Source organism: Ovis aries, chromosome 8 (genome assembly GCF_016772045.2).
Source record: "Ovis aries strain OAR_USU_Benz2616 breed Rambouillet chromosome 8, ARS-UI_Ramb_v3.0, whole genome shotgun sequence".
Taxonomy (NCBI): Eukaryota; Metazoa; Chordata; class Mammalia; order Artiodactyla; family Bovidae; genus Ovis; species Ovis aries.
In genome coordinates this window covers 29,629,273-29,646,549 of record NC_056061.1, presented here as the reverse complement: position 1 = coordinate 29,646,549, position 17,277 = coordinate 29,629,273, and the positions used below count along the sequence as shown (strand labels likewise).

Genomic DNA, 17,277 nt, shown 5'->3' with positions numbered 1-17,277 from the left:
GACTGGGGAGTGAACACCAGATGGGGCCAGCAGACCTGGGATTGTCTGGCGAGAGTGCCTTATGAAGACCCGGCTCCCGCACGCAGACTCACGGCAAACCAGAGGGCTGACAGATCAACACATTCCTGGTCCTTTTCTTCCAGATGAGATGAGAGAGAAAATTCCTTCTCATCTGAAATGAGTTGTCTTGTCACCCTGGCAGCTCTCATTAAACAGGAGGCAACAACCCAGCCTCTAGTTAAAGCTGTTTCATCGCTGTGGACGCCAGCACAGTAGGGTGAACAAGAGGCACTTGATGTACTTCTCTTCTATAAACCGTGCCTCTATCCCAGACACTAAGGATGCCACTTGTAAATCATCAAGTCTTTCCTCCCAGAAAGGGAATGATCTGCTTTTGTACGATCCCAAGAGTGTGCTTAAATAGAAAGGCACAGGCACAAATGGCTCTCACAGAAGCCTGCCACATTTTCAGGATTTGGTGTCTTGGAAACTTTCAAAAGAGGCTGGTGTGCCTTTTTCACTGAGGCTAATCTGTGGACTACAGTTTCCCCCAGCTGCTACATATAAAGTCTGCCTACTAGGCCAGAGAATACTCTGCGTGCTCTGTGTGTATGCAGTCGCTCAGTTGTGTCCGACTCTTTGTGACCCCATAGACTGTAGCCCTGAGACCAAACTATGGTGGAGGTAAAGAAGATGAGAAAGACTTCTGCTTTATTGACTACGCCAAAGCCTTTGACTGTGTGGATCACAACAAACTGTGGAAAATTCTTAAGGAGATGGGAATACCAGACCATGTGACCTGCCTCCTGCTAAAACTGTATGCAGGACAAGAAGCAACAGTTAGAACTGGATATGGAACAACAGACTGGTTCCAAATCAGGAAAGGAGTATGTCAAGGCTATATATTGTCACCCTGCTTATTTAACTTGTATGCAGAGTACATCATGCAAAACGCCAGGCTGGATGAAGCACAAGCTGGAATCAAGATTGCTGGGAGACATATCAATAATCTCAGATACGCAGATGACAACACCCTTATGGCAGAAAGTGAAGAAGAACTAAAGAGCTCTTGATGAAAGTGAAAGAGGAGAGTAAAAAGTTGGCTTAAAACTCAACATTCAGAAAATGAAGATCATGGCATCTGGTCCCATCACTTCATGGGAAATAGATGGGCAAACAGTGGAAACAGTGACAGATTTTATCTTGGGGGGGTCCAAAATCACTGCAGATGGTGACCATGAAGTTAAAAGACGCTTGCTCCTTGGAAGAAAAGCTATGACCAACCTAGACAGCCTATTAAAAAGCAGAGACATTACTTTGCCAACAAAGGTCCATCTAGTCAAAGCTATGGTTTTTCCAGTAGTCATGTATGGATGTGAGAGTTGGACTATAAAGGGAGCTGAGTGCCAAAGAATTGATGCTTTTGAATTGTAGTGTTGGAGAAGACTCTTGAGAATCCTTTGGACTGCAAGGAGATCAAACCAGTCAATTCTAAAGGAAATCAGTCCTGAATATTCATTGGATGGACTGATTGATGAAACTGAAGCTCCAATACTTTGGCCACCTGATGTGAAGAACTAACTTATTGGAAAAGACCCTGATGCTGGCAAAGATTGAAGGCAGGAGGAGAAGGATGACAGAGGATGAGATGGTTGGATGGCATCACCAACTTGATGGACATGAGTTTGAGCAAGCTCCGGGAATAGTTGATGGACAGGGAAGCCTGGTGTCCATGGGGTTGCCAAGAGTTGGATGTGACTGAGCAACTGAACTGAACTGAGACTGTAGCCCGCTAGGCTACTCTGTCCATGGAATTCTCCAGGCAAGAATACTGGAGTGGGTTGCCATTTCCTCCTCCAGGGGATCTTCCCGACCTAGGGATTAAACCCAGGTCTTCTGCCCTGGCAGGCAGATTCTTTACCACTGAATCACCTGGGAAGCCCAAAGAATACTCCAGAAGAGTTCAAATCTGCTCAGCCTCAAAGGATACCCCTTTGCTCCTGAATCTGCACCAGGTCCAAGCCTCCTCGTTCAGGGAACACAGCTCTAGGGTCTGAGGAGTGTGGACTCCTCCTTCTGCCTGCGCCCCTGCAGAGGCTGGGGCGGGGTGGGGCGGGGTTTGGCGGGGGGGGGGGGGGGGGGGGAGCAGGCGGGGTGGGGGAATGCCTCTGGATCCTCAGCTTCCAAAACACCCAGCACGGCCTAGCCTGCTGCATTTCCAGGTCAACTGAGTGCCTGGAATGTGGAGAACCTCTGAGGAGAAGCAAGAAGAGGCAGAGGGACAGGAGGGACAAAGCCAAGAGCCAGGAGAGAAAGTCCGAGAGCAGCCGGAGTGGCCAGGGAGTTCTTTTGGGGGGTGTTGACCCATTTTCATGTAGGACACAAGACCCAACTGCTCACAGTTAAGTGAGCTTGGACTATTTATTTAAAGAATTTTAATGGCACTTAACTTGGATTCTCTAACCAAACAAAGCCTTGAAAAGTGGCAAGACCACGATCTGCAAAATTATTCTCAAATAGGATCTCTACATGCAATAACAACCCTACACCCCAGTCTCAGACCCTGTTCTTCCCAGCACTAAACAGCTCTCTCTCTCCCCACCCCCTCTCTATGTCTCTCTCTCTCTCTCTCTCTCTCTCTCTCTCTCTCTCTCTCTCACACACACACACACACATACACACACACTCACCCTCCATTCCCCGTCTTATTTCCCCACATCAGTCACAACTTTCCAGCTGAAGGATCAGCTGCACAGAGTGAACCCTTTCTTCAGTCATCTCTGCTCCTGGCAGATTGATTGCCAGCAGGTCTGCCCTGCCCAGCCAGCCACACAACTCTGCCCAGGCTGGCAGGAAGGTCAGACCACAGGATTGTCCAGAGGGCTCCGTGTGTGCAGCCTTGGCTCTGCTGCATAACGAGATGGCAGCACCACAGATCCCTAGCCCTGAACCCCAGATTAGAAGAGGAAGTGATACAGTCAACCTGATTACACCGCCTCTTGAATCTGTGTGGTAACTATTCCCCTCTGCCTAATCAGGTGCCACCACCTAAGAAGCACAGCCAGTAAGCTCTGAAAAGCAGGGGAAGAGCCCTGCAAAAAGAACAACAGAAAGAGGTGGGGAGGAGGGCCAGGAAACAACCGCAGGCCCCAGTAGAGCTGCCCTCCCCGGCTCAGAGCCCAACACCTGGGTTCCTACCTTGAGCGGCTGCGTCTCCGCCCCCAGGTGCCTCAGGCACGCTCCTCTCCAGCACTGCAGGTGCCCAGCACGTGCTCGGTGCTGTGGGACCTAGGGGGTACCTCTGAGGGACTGCCTGGTGTCAGATACCCCCAGCTTTCCCCTCTGCCTTCCTGCCGCCTTTCGCTGAGGTTCTTGCGGAGGTCTGCAGGTTTCCTTCTCTCCGGCTTGGTCCCGCCCCTTGTTCTTGCTCAGATAAGCTCGTCGTGTTTTCCCTCAGGGCCCTCTGCAGCCTCTTGTCCCAGCCTTCCTGGTTCAAAGGGCACTGGGCCTCACCACCTATGAGGCTTAGCCTTTCATTCCCTCAATTACATTTTCCATTAACTTGGTCTCTGGCCAGTATAGATCTTCCCTTCAAGCTTGTCTGTAAGTTCAGATCGCTCAGCCCTCAGAATCACCCTTATGACTCCCCTCAGGTCCATTCAAGTACATTTATACTTTTCCTCCCTAATGAGGGGTACAGAAACCAACCGTAATTTTAATGCCTGGCACCTGAACTTCTTTAGTCCTTTCGAATGTTGCTGGTTTGCCTGAGACTTTGTTCTTTATGATTTAAGCTCTCCTCTCACGGAAATTTTGCCCAAAGGCAGTTTTGCCCAACGTAGGCCGCTTTAGAACAGTGAATCCCCTTTCAGCCTCCAGAGGAGAACAGGTTCCCTCTCTGTAGTCTTTTCTTTGCAGTTTTGCCAAAGCCTCTACCTGGAGGCTTCTGGGAATTCCCAGGAGGAGGTGGAGGCTGAGAGTGGGGGGCCTTTTGCTGTCAAGCTCTGTTTCTTCAACAATTTTTGGGTCTTTCATAGGAAATTGGGGAAACTTAGAGTGACCCTTACTCAGGAAAATGCTGGAGTCCCTGGAATAGAGGACACCATACAAATTCTGGTTCCAAATGGACATCCTGACTTTCAGGAAGGCATTCCAGTATTTCTCAAGTGGGTGAAGTAGGCTGCCATGTTGTGGGCATCTCTGTGGACGGGCCTACGTGGCAAGGAATCAATGGCTCGTGGGAAGCAAAATCCTGCCCACAACCATATGAATGAGCTGGGGAGTGGGTCCTTCCTTAGCCAAGCTCTGAGGTGCTTGCCACCTTGTGAGAGACCCACAGCTGGGGAACACAGTCAAGCTGCACCTGAATTCCAGATCACAGAAACTGTAAGATGATACATGTTGTTTTAAGCCACTAAATTTTAGGGTAATTTGTCACACAGCAATATATAAATATTACAGGTGGGAAAGGAATAATACATTCCTCTTGACTCTGCATATCTAGGTTGGAAGTTACAATTATTAATTCAATAGCAGTTAGGATGTATATGCTATAGAATATCTAATTCTCTGTCAGGAAGTTTATGGGATTCTTTTTTTTTTTTCAATAATCAAAGGGTTTGCTACTTATGTCTGAGACCCAGAAATGACCCACTAATAGGAGAAAGTCTGTGGAGTTTATCTTAGATGCCTGCTGGTTTCCAAAGTTGCTTCAGTTCCTCTTGACAAGGTTTACCATTTTATTCCTAGTTCTGATACATGGTCAGGACATACTGGTGTGGATAACCTGCAGCTATTACCTTAGAACATACCACAGAGGCTCAGGGTACAGGTCCAGTTACAGCTCCTGTGGGCCCTGGAGATTTGGGGATGGCCACATCTCATATATTCTTCCATCACAGGCAGGAGCCTCTTTGGACAGGCCTGCCAGAGACACAGAAGGCCTTCTGCAGCTGACCCAGATGTCCCCAGCATGATCTCTAGTTCTAGAGTGGCTCATGGGGGACTAATGGGTAGGGTGTCACCTGAAGGACAGTTAGCTTCATGGAACAAAGGAAAAGATTTCCAGTAGATTTCATTATTTGAAAAGAGGCATGGGGTTGGGGTAGGGGTATCTTTTAGAGAATTCCTGAGGCCAGCCTTGTGGGAAGAAAGAATCTACATCACCTCTTCTTTGACAGCCTCTTTTCTCCTCCTTACTCCCTCTTGGAAGGAGCTCTCCCAAACAGGAGAACGCCTACTAGGGATTTACAACCATCATCATTCTGCTCCTCAAGTCTTGGGTGTCTTTAATCCACAACATGACTTCATTTGTGACCTTGAAAGAGGAGCATTATCTTCATTTCTTTTTGTTTCATTTTAACATTAAAATCGGAGAAGGCACTCCAGTACTCTTGCCTGGAAAATCCCATGGGTGGAGGAGCCTGGTAGGCTGCAGTCCATGGGGTTGCGACTTTACTTTCACGCATTGGAGAAGGAAATGGCAACCCACTCCAGTGTTCTTGCCTGGAGAATCCCAGGGACGGGAGCCTGGTGGGCTGCCGTTTATGGGGTCACAGAGTCGGACACGACTGAAGCGACTTAGCAGCAGTAGCAGCAGCAACATTAAAATATTACCAAATTGGTCAATGTGATTCAACACTGGGTTATTTATGTCATATTGAAAGTACCTTGAGTGACTTCCTTGGTGGTCCAGTGATTAAGACTCTTGCTACCAATGCAGGGGGCTGGGGTTCCATGCCTGGTCATGGAACCAGATGCTACATGGTGTAACTAAGAGTTTGCCCGCTGCAACTAAAGATCCCACATGCCAAAACTAAAAGAGACTGCGTGCCTGAACAAAGCTCGAAGATCCCGTGTGTCACAACGAACGAAGACCTGGTGCAGCCAAATAAATAAGTAAAATACCTTGGGAGGTTCCAACAACTTAATTGGAGCATTCATTCATTCATTTAGCCAATAATTATTGAATCTTTGTGCTTTCTCAATATCTGTAGGATTTGAAAGAGAATCTAAGCCTTACAATGCAAAACAAATTGCTGAACATTGTAAAAATCTATTTAAGATTCTACAAAACCCAGTGTTTTACGTAGAGGTTACATTTTTCCCTTTTAGCTCAGTGTTTTAAAAAGTACAGACAGTATATTTTCATGAATGATATCATTGAAAATAGAATAAATAGCTTTTCCTAAATGAACTCATATAGGCATACAAGCAGAATTAAGATCAGGAATTCTACACTGGCAATCGCTCCCTCTCCCATGCTGTAAGAGCTCTGGCTGGGCTTCTCCTGGACATATCTGTCTAAAAATATAGGAAGACCTTTGTATTTTCTGCAGAACTGGTGGACATTCTATTTTTTTTTTCCTGTGGCATATGGAACTTCCTTGACCAGAGATTGAATCTATACCTCTTGCATTGGAAGTACAGAGTCTTAACCACAGGCCTGCCAAAGAAGTCCTGGACATTCTCCTTTTCATGTGTCCATCAAGACTCTCTCAAAGATTTTTAAAAACTGAGCTTGGCACTGAGACTCTTTTCTGCTTCCAAATGACCCCAATTTCAACACATGGCTTGAAAATCAAACCACTCATTTTGTTCACATAGCCCATGGCTATAACAGGATGAACATAGCTCTGCAATATTCTGATCATTGGCCTGCACATGCCTTCCTTCATTTCTCTTTTTTAATCCCGATCACTTCATATATTATTTAAAATACTGGGTTAAACCATGCCTGGGGCTTCTCAGGTGGCTCAGTGGTAAAGAATCCACCTGCCAGTGCAGGAGATGCAAGAGACACTGGTTTGATCCCTGGGTTGGGATTCTCTGTAGTAGGAAATGGCAACCCACTCCAGTATTCTTGCCTGGGAAATTCCATGGTCAGAGGAGCCTGGTGGGCGGCAGCCCATGGGGTCACAAAGAGTTGGACATGACTGAGTGACTGAGCACACAAACCACGCCTAGTGTTAGTGGCGTAGGCCACTTTGTGTGGATTTTGTAGGGATGAGGAAGTTCTCCTGGTGTCTAGGATGATAGGTTCTGCCTGTCCTGTGGATGTCATCCAGCAATGATGCAACTAGGGCACGAGGATAAGGATGAGACACTCCTTGTGGCCAAGATATTAAGCCAGAAGGAGAAAGGATAACTGATCTACCTAGAGTTCAGTTTCTGCCTAGAATTTGCTAAGTGGGCATTGGTGTTTGTTTTGTTCTTTCACATCTTTGCTAGAAGCAATGGCACAAGGGTACCACAAGCCACTTGTGAACATACATTTTGTGCGGTCACACTTCTGAGCCAGGAAACAGGACATATACTCCACTCAGTGAGTGTTGGGTAATGGGGCCCTATCAATAGGCTTGGGAGGAAAAGCAAAGGGCCAGGGAGGAGACCTGGGCTCAGTTTCCACTTTGCTGCTGCCTTTCTGGTTGGCTTTGAACAAGTGGCCTCAGCTCTGCAGGCATCACAAGTAGAGTGAACTCAGAAAACATTTGCTGTCTGACCATATGGATGTTTCTATATAAAGGAACTCATGCCACTTGGTATGCTCTATTGCCTTTTAGAAATAAACAACCTTTTGGAAAGAGATATTCTCTAGATAGTCATTCTTTTGTAGAGCTATTACATTAGACAAATTTGTAGTTCAACAAGGAAGCAGATTTGATTTCTGGATGCTGGGTATGCAGAAGGTACTGTGCGTGTCTGTTACTCCAAGAGTTTTCTGATGCCTGTCTCCAAGACCACCAGCCAAGGAAGAAAACATCAAGCGTCAAGAATCAATGGCCTTTCTCATCTCCCACCCTCACCATTTGTGTATCAAAAAAGCTACTCAACAAAAAGTAAACAATTTGTTCCCATCAAGTCAAAACTTCAGAAGGCAGGAAACCAATCACTAAATTAGATCTCGCAAAAGACTTCAGCTATCACATTTGCGGTTTCCAAAGAAGATCTCCCCAGCGCTTGGTGAGCACAGTTTGTTCTGATGTGTCACACCGAATTGGAGTCAGTAAAATATTTACTGTGGGCTTGTGTTTCAGGCTTTCCTCAAGTTCCCGCCCTCAAGTCTACCTAGGGAGATGAGGTCTGGACCTGGATTCTAGCAGTTTCAGGCAGAATTAAAAGCCATGAGCACTGTGCAAACAAGGGTCTGAGAGAGTGGATCCCCAGGGTCCTCTAGGAATTCAGAAGCTTGGAAGGCAACAAAGACCCTCCTGCCAGTGCTGCTCGGGCCACACTGAGAAATGTGCCAGTCATCATTCTTTCCTTTCTTTCACCTTCTTACCCAGCACTGCAAACCTCCCTTTTCTCACCTGCATTTTCACCTGTGCCACTTTGCCTGACCACTCTGCCCCCTCACACCCATGGACATCTCATCCAGCTCATCCTCAGTGCCAGTGTTTCTACAGGGTGGCAGCATCCTAGAGTAGATAGGTATATTTTACTGAAAACCTGACATAAACTTCCCTCTGTGAGCAGGACTCCATCAGCACACATCTTCTCATTCCTTGTGTTCCTAAGCAGCAACGGCGCAGGACATCCCCTGGGAGCCTGTCAGGAACACAGGCTCTCAGCCCACTCCAGCCATCCTGAGCCAGAGTCCATATTTCATCAGGATGCCCAGGTGGTTCCAGGGCACAAAGTGGAGAAGCACTGGCTAAAGCTTATTTACAACTGAGACCTTTTTTCCCCAACATTCAGGGTGAAGTTGCTCAGTCATGTACAACTCTTTGTGATCCCATTGACTGTAGCCTACCAGGCTCCTTCATCCACAGCATTTTCCAGGCAAGATTACTGGAGTCGGTTGTCATTTCCTTCTCCGGGGGATCTTCTCGACCCGGGGTTTGAACCCAGGTCTCCCGCATCGCAGGCCGACGCTTTACCCTCTCAGCCACCAGGGAAGCCACCATTCAAAGGTAAAGTAAAATTGTTATCAAATCCAAATCCAGAACCAAAAATGCTATCAAATCCATGTTTTTGCTTCCACTTTCCTAAAGCACCCAGAGAGCTGCTCTCCACCCGATAACATGAACATTTGGCTGTCAGTTAATAGACATAGAGGAAAATGACTGAAATTCCCAATCTCAAGCCAAGAACTCCACGGTCCAGACTGAATTCAGGCAGCTGATTGGATCTGAAGCTTGTTTTCCCTGAACACAAGAGAAAGGTCATTTGATGAGAGAGTTTATGTTTGAAAGGTCTGAGAAAGAGATTTGGGAGAAGCATGCTCTCTGCTCCACTGTGAGCCCTTCTGCCTTGGTATCCTCATCCTCCCTTCTGGGGGATCCCACCCCAGGGCTCCTGGGGGGCCCTCACCTCTTACTGTCTGCGGCTGCTCTCTGCCATTGCCAGCTGTGACTCTCAGCTTGGAAGGGACCAGAGAGGACATCTTGCCCTTACATCCTCTGGATGCCTGAGTTCAGCCTGATGGCCCGGACAAGTGGACATCTGCTTTGTCACCAGTAATGAGGAGATCACACCATCCAAGCAGCTCCATCTACTTCTACACGGTTTTGACTTTTCAAAGATCTTTACAATGTCAATGCCACCTGACTCCCGAGGAAGCCATCTTCTGAGAGTTCCACTTTGTTATTCAGCTGCCAAGTCTGGGAGAGTATTCCTTACACCCATACTTCTCAAGCTTTAATGTGTCTTTAAACACCTGGGATCTGTTGTGAAGGAGTGAGGGAGGGCTGTTGAGCTTTTCCTTTCTCAGGTGATGGTGATGCTCCTGACCAGAACTTGAGTGACAAGACTTGAAGGTTAATTAACTATATCTTCAGGACCATAGAGAACAAATCCATGTAACTTGCTGTCACATCCTAGAACAGAAAATCATTTCTTTCCCAAATCATCCTTAAAAAAAAAAAACAAAAACAAAAAACCCACCACAAACATCTTAGTTTCTTGTGTGTCCTGGTTTTGTATTTTCTTAACTGTCTGATTTACTGTCTTCTGGAAATGCCCTAATGAATGCTGACAAACCCTCTAACTGTGTGGCACCAAGCCTGGAACACTCCAGCTTTGAATGAACAACCTTGGAGCAGAGCAGGATCTGGTTCAAATGAGTTCAAGACTGTATGATCTTGTTTAGGAATAACATGGATATGAAGCCTTAAGTCAACAAAGACCTCAGCCCTTTCCTCATAAATACACCTGCCTTTCTTGCCACAATGGTGGGAAAGTGGGTAATAAACTAATTCCTCATCCAAGGTAATAATAGCTTGATATGTTATCCTTTAAGGGAACTTTGGGGCTTCCCAGGTGGCACTAGTGGTAAAGAACTCACCTGCCCATGCAGGAAACATAAAAGACACAGGTTTGATCCCTGGGCCAGGAAGGTCCCCTAGAGAAGGGCATGGCAACCCATTTCAGTGTTTTTGCCTTAAGAATCCCATGGACGGAGGAGCCTGGTGGGCTGCAGTCCATAGGCTCGCAAAGGGTCGGACATAACTGAAGTGACTTAGCATGCACACAAGGGAACTTTGACAAGGCAGTCCTAAAGAGGCAATGTCTTATTCTAAAGGCAAACTCTTTAATGGTATCATCCTAGGCCCCACGCAGACAGGTAGGAGAGACATGTGCCAGGGGGCTGCTCAGAGCAATTTCCACAAGTTGGTTGATCTGGAGCAATTCATTTTTTCAAAGCATCCATGGGCTGGGGAAAGGTTCTTGACGACAACTGAAGTCATTGCTTCCAAAGCCATGACACCTAGGAAGGAAATCAGCTTTAGGTAGAAATACCTGCCCCAGTCAAGGGAAGAAACAAGGTGGCTACTTCCAGGAAAAAGACAGGAACTTCACTCAGCATGGTGGGTTTGGAACGGGAGAGAATATGGTGGAAATCAAGTCAAGGGTTTCCTCAATGATCACTTAAGGAAAGCTGGAGGGGGGTTCCTGGGACAGGATGTTAAAATGAAACTATTTTAGTTTTAGTTTTGGCTGAAGTTGCAAGACAATAGGATCCCCATACAACAGTCAAGTGTGGAAATCTTGCAAAAAGAGATGGAGGTGGTGGGAAGCCAGTTTTACAGCTGTAGATGACCACCCACATGCAGCGGCGCACCCAACTTCAGAGGCTGAAAAGCAGGTTGAATAGAAGATGACTTGTGGAGAAAAAACTGTCCCATGTTCCCATGGGCTTCAGTGTGGCCCTGTGAATAGCTTGATCTCTGACCCTGGAACTCAAGAGACAGAAAGTATTATTGTTTCATTTCCATGAGAAAAAAAGTCTGATGGAAGAATAAAGGAGAGGTGGTGCAAAGATCAGCCCGCGAGCCCAGAGTTTGTTTGGGCAAAGGATGTGTGAGTGTTTCTAAGAGACCAGATCTGAAGTGAGATTAGCTTAGATCCTTTCTATGGGACTATCTGGAGGCACAGGGAGAGAAGCCAGAGATTTACCTGCAGATGCCTTGAGGCTGTGGGAAGAACTGCAAGTGACCAGCCAGAGAAGAGTCTTTGACAAGGAACGTGCAGATGAGAGATGGGGGAATCTCCAAAGGACCCATGAAAACAGTGTCAGATTTCATTTTCTTGGGCTCCAAAATCAATGCGGATAGTGACTGCAGCCACAAAATTAGAAGATGCTTCCTCCTTGGAAGAAGAGCTATGACAAATCTAGACAGTATATTAAAAAGCAGAGACATCACTTTGTCGACAAAGGTCCATATAGTTAAAGCTATGGTTTTTCCAGAAGTCATGTATGTATGTGAGAGTTGGACCATAAAGAAGGCTGAGCACCAAAGAATTGATGCTTTCAAACTGTGGTGCCGGAGAAGACTCTTGAAAGTCCCTTGGACAGTAAGGAGATCAAACCAGCCAGTCCTAAAGGAAATCAACCCTGAATATTCATTGAAAGGACTTATGCTGAAGCTAAAACTCCAATACTTGGGCACATGATGTGAACAGATGACTCACTGGAAAAGACTCTGTTGCTGGGACAGATAGAGGGGAAGAGCAGAAGGGGACGATGCAGGATGAGATGGTTGGATGGCATCACTGACTCAATGGACATGAGCTTGAGCAAACTCGGGGAGACAGTGAAGGATAGGGAAGCCTGGAGTGCTGCAGTTCATGGGGTCACAAAGAGCTGGACACGACTTAGCAACTGAACAATAACAACAACAAGAGCCCACAGGATGAAGAATCAGCTTGAAACACCCGCCAGAACCAGGGAGCCTCATGCCAGCTCACAGTGGGATTAGTCAAGCAAAAACTCTCCTACCTCTTGTCTCTCCTCTTTCCCTCACTTTGATCAAGAAGGATTTGGAATCACTGCTAGCTCCATACAGAAGGGACAAAAACACAGGACTAGGCAGGTGAAGAGAAGCCAACCATACCTTCCTTTGCTGCTGCAGGCAACTGGCCCAAAGCAGGGCTGCGCTGGGAATGGGGAGTAGTTACATCTTTGAGTGAAACTTTAAGTTTGATGATCACACTGACCTGGATATTAACTATTCACTAAAGAATGTTTTGTTTTCTGAAAGGAGCCAGGAAAGGCAGGAGATCTGCCCTAAATTTCATCCATGGACATGGAATAAGTGGTCTCACAGGCGACATTTATTTCAAGGAGAATGGGAGACATGAGTTCTATGACTTTATGATTATGTCCCATAGGTCATTGCTTATTCAATGTAACGATGACTTAGGAGTTTGTCAAATGAAATCAGTCATCTGCTGTTCTCATTGCAAGATTCACTGGAAGATACATTAGCTTTACAAAATGTTTCTGAGTCAACCAAGGTTTATAGGAGAGGCCAGATTCATAGACTGTCAGAACCAAAAGGTTATACATGAGCAACTCAACCCCTTATTTCACACAGGAAACTGAGGCTCAGAGACATGAGACTTTCTCAAGTTCAGACATATAGAGACATCAAGAAAACACAGAAGTATATAGCATCTGCTCACACAGGCTATATTTAATTAGGTACCTTTCTTTGTAAAGGACAGATTTCTTCCTGTTTCCCAGGTCTCAGAGAGTTTAAAGTAAAATTGTAGACAAGGTTTTTGACATTATATGAGAAAAATCTATGCTAAGAATCTTCCCTGGTGTCCTCCTAGGTTTAAAATATAGCCACTCTGATTATAAGTATCCTGCTGCTGAACTCTCTAAACCTGTCTGTGAGCACATAACTGCAAATGTATTGGTTTTTTAAATTATTCACAGTGGTCACTCAATACCTCAAAAACCTCCTAAGGTTACATATTTGCCTTATTCCAAGACAGGGTCTCACAAGGTCCTTGGAATAGGAAAGGGGTCAGCAAATGTTTGCAGAATGACATAATGGCTAAATTTCAGTTTCACTATCTATGTTTTCTTTATGTATCAACAACACCGCTTCCAGAGAGAGAAAAAAGGCGACATGTCTTCTCATCCTTGAAACCTGAAATCTAGAATCTGGACTCATGTTCAACTCTTTGCAAATCCATAACTCAGGGCCACTATGTGGGGGATGAGCAGCTCCCACTGGCACCTAGCCTATTGGGCAGACAATGGTGTGGCAAGTTTGTCCATGTGGCCTTGCCCTTCCCACCGACCACTTCCCTACATGGAGCTATTCTGGAGCTGGTGGTACAAAAGGCATTCAGCTCCTGGGATGCATTCCGTCCTGTGATGAGGGAGAAACACTAAGTCTCACTGGAGGACATATATGATTTACAGCCAGGTCAAATTCCTGCCGTGATAGACACTCGATTACACCTTTTATTGACCTGGGTAGGAACCTGAGGCCCCCAGACAGGACCAATGTAATCAATTTGTTAGCCCTTGTTTCTTCAGGATTTCTTTGTTACTTAGGTTAGTAGTCCTTCAATTATTTGACAATGATGAATAAATGCCCAAGAGTCTTAATTAGAAGAGAGGAAAAAAGATCACCCATTACAAGTGATGCGGTCTCAGTGTCTACATTCTAATAACATAGGCCTAAAAGTTACAATGTCAGCCCTCAGTAGCTGGAGCCATCTCTTCCACTGCAGCCTGGGTGGGGACCGTCAGGGTGTCCTTGGTCTTGGCTGGCTCTCACTGTGCCTCGGATGCCCAGAGGGGCAGCTCATGAACCTCTAGCGGAAGGAGGGAACCTCTAGCTCCTAGAGCTCCCAGGAGCCCCCTCAGTGGCAGCCTCCTCTGCCCTGGGAGGTCAGGGACACCTGGAACCACCTGCAGGCCCGGAGGACAGACGGCAAAAGCCTACCTGGCTCCATCCTGCCTTCCTGGCTCTCGGGGGCATTGTCGGAGGCGCTGGTGCCCCTGGGGAAGGGCTGGTGGCTGAAGAGGTCGTCACATAGGAGACTTCGGCACAGCTTGGTGAGGAAGCGGAGGACGTACCCGACGCTATTCACCACGGGCAGGCTCCGCAAGTGCTGCTTGCCATCAAAGGAGGCGGAGACTGGAAGAGCACAGACACAGCTACTCAGAGCAGGACTCTGGAGAAAGCCACAAGCCCATCAGCCCTGGGGAACAGGTCTTGGTGTGGTCAGTTCTGCTGTGCTTTTAACCAAGTTTTATTCGGATTTCACCTGTTTTTTCACTAACATCCTATTTCAGTTCCAGGATCTCATTTAGGAGATCACATTGGCTGTACCTGTTGCGTGAACTCGGTGTCCTCGGGTTTGTGACTGCTCTGTCTTTTCTTGTTTTTCATGATCTTGACAGTCTTGAGTACTGATCACGTATTTTGTAAAATGTTCCTAAATTTGGTTTGTTTGACGTTTTTCTCATGATTTGACTGGGATTATGGTTTTTGGGGAGCTTCCCTGATGGCTCAGACAGTAAAGAATCCACCTGCAATGCAGAAGACTGTAGTCTGATCCCTGGATTGGGAAGATCCCCTAGAGAAGAGAATGGCAACCCACTCCAGTATTCTTGCCTGGAGAATTACATGGACAGAGGAGGCTGATGGGCTACACTCCAGGGGGTCGTAAAGAGTTCGACACAAGTGAGCAACTAACACTTTCACATGGGTTTTTGAGGAGGAAGACTGCAGAGGCAAAGCACCCTTCCTGTATCAAATAGACACATGACATCCCTGGGATGTTAACCTTCATCTCCTGGCCAAGAAAGTGTTTGCTATGTTTCTCCACTGTATTCTTCATATTCTGTTCCTGGGAAATAAGCCACATGGTCCTACCCACATTCAAGGGCAATAGAGGGATTAAGCTCTACCTCCTGAAGAGGGAAAAGAGGGAACAGTCCCTACATAATCTGAAATTCTTTCATAAGGAAGACTTGTCCCTTCTCCTCCACTTATTTATTTGTTTATTCATTAATATCACTGTAGACTCAATATATTTATGTTGTACTGTGGGTTGTCCAATACTATGTTATTTATTTTATTGCTAAATTATTCCAGTTTGTATCTTCTGGGAGCTTGCAGATTAACTCCTGTATCCCTATGACACACCCTCATTTTTTAAGCAACTCTAGAGAAACAGACTTGGTTCAAAGGTGGGTCTTGATAAATGTCTGTATCTAGATGTGTGTGTGTGTGTGTGCACACGTGTGTGTGTTCAGTCCCTTCAGGAGTGTCTGACTCTTTGCAACTCTATGGACCATGTCCATAGAGGCTCCTATGTCCACCGGATTTTCCCAGCAAGAATACTGGATGGGTTGCCACGGCTTATTCCAGAGTATCTTCCCGACCCAGGGATTGAACCCATGTCTCTTGCACATCTCCTGCACTGCAAGCAGATTCATTGTGCCACTGGGTATATATGTATATTTAAGTAAAACTGAGTTCATGCTGAGGTGTCCCACTCTAACCTAGGAGTCTTTATAAAAGAACTCCAACGGTGTTCTCTCCCCAGTGATGCTGGGTCACACTCAATTTCTCTAGGGTTACCAGAATTTTGAAGAAACACCCAGTTTCCTCCAGCTGAGAACTTGTTTCTTTGTGTAATCCTCCTCAGGGAACTCTGTTGCCACATGAAGCTCACACACCAGCTCCAGCGTGGGGAGCACCTGAGAAGATCCCCAGCAGGACGCTGTGCTCCCCTCCTCCCCCAGGCTCTGCCCGCAGTGCGCACATGCGGAAGGCAGTCTAGACTTTTATACTCTAGCTCCCAAAGGCTAGCACACTGCAAGGGCTGGGACAGGGTGACCAGAGCTGACTTTGATTTCAGAACTGAAAAATAAACTCTCTCTCACACACACACATTCAAATTAGAAATAAAAAGAAACATTTCTTTTATGTAACTTTGTATAATTTAACAAGAGCTTTCATGTCTATCACCTCATTTATGCTGTCTGACTGTCCTGTGAAGACAGTGGAAAGAAGGTTATGATCCCATAATGTAGACGAGAAACTAAGAAGGCCTGGAGTGTTTTTCCAGCTCCTGTGGCCTCTAAGTGGCATTTGCCTGTCACTTTAATACTCCATAATAATGCCTCTGATTGGGAGGGTCAGCAAAGAGCTGCCAAGGTGCTCAGTAAGGAGGATCTTGACCTCTGGGACATGCTGGAAATTCCCTCTTTGGGGGAGGGGGAGCATGGAGAGGCGGGCACCACTGCTCACCTCCCATACCTTAAAAGACTAGGTGAGATGGAGACTGACCACACAGCAGGAGGGTCTGGGGCATCAGGCCTGTGCCTTAGATCAGTGTGTCCACATTCCCAGAGATTCCTAGAAGCTCACACAGTGGGAAAATCCCACCTCCTGGAAGCAGACGTGTAATATGTGAGATCACAATAGCTACCCCTCTGGGAGAGCATGGCTAAGGTGGAGCATCACAACAGGTGTGCTGGGACTGAGCCGTGGTGCTGTGACGTGGGACCTCAGCCTCTGGGGTGGCCCGAGGCCCAGTCACGGAGGTTTCAGTTCTTCGGGTCCACGACGCCCGCACTAGTGTCACCATTTTCTACACGCTGTGCCCACGAGGATGTTTAAAAAGCAGTGTCTGAAGGCTCGGGTTCTAGGTGGAGAGCAGGGGAGCCTGGGTCTTTCTCCTTAAGCCCCTCCCTAAACCACCTTGGAGCAATCGTCATCTTGCTGGGCTTCCACATCACCACCAGAAAAGTGGAAGACCACTGAGCCACTTCACAACCTCAAGGAAAGGCTCCTCAGTGCCACTGCATTCTCCAAGACCAGGCCCTCCACTCTGACCTTCCTGGGAATCCCTCGGCCAAGGGAAACTTGACAGGGCTCTGCCTGCTCGGGCATTGGTGCCAGGCTCTGCAGAACCTCCTTACCAGTGCCGAGGCCCCTGAGGCCACAGAAGGGCTGAGCAGCAGACCAGAGAGTTAGGGGTCTGCCCTCCCAGCCCAGAGGGCAGGGCCACAAAGAA

General features: G+C 46.9%; 1 protein-coding gene across 14 annotated transcripts in view; it reads right to left on the bottom strand.

Annotated features, from left to right (window-relative positions):
• The window catches only part of SCML4 (Scm polycomb group protein like 4), a 115,767-nt gene that overhangs the window by 31,021 nt on the left and 67,469 nt on the right, over positions 1 to 17,277 (bottom strand). For 11 of the 14 annotated variants that reach the window (XM_042253340.2, XM_042253347.2, XM_004011230.6 and 8 more), the window contains one exon: positions 14,190 to 14,384. The exons of 1 other annotated variant lie outside the window; for it this stretch is intronic. In XM_042253340.2, the coding sequence (XP_042109274.1) occupies positions 14,190 to 14,384 (195 nt within the window). Of the gene's footprint in view, positions 1 to 3,198; positions 3,387 to 9,312; positions 9,735 to 14,189; positions 14,385 to 17,277 lie in introns of those variants that run through there. 2 more of the 14 variants (XM_042253350.2, XM_012182674.5) reach the window with 2 other exon arrangements.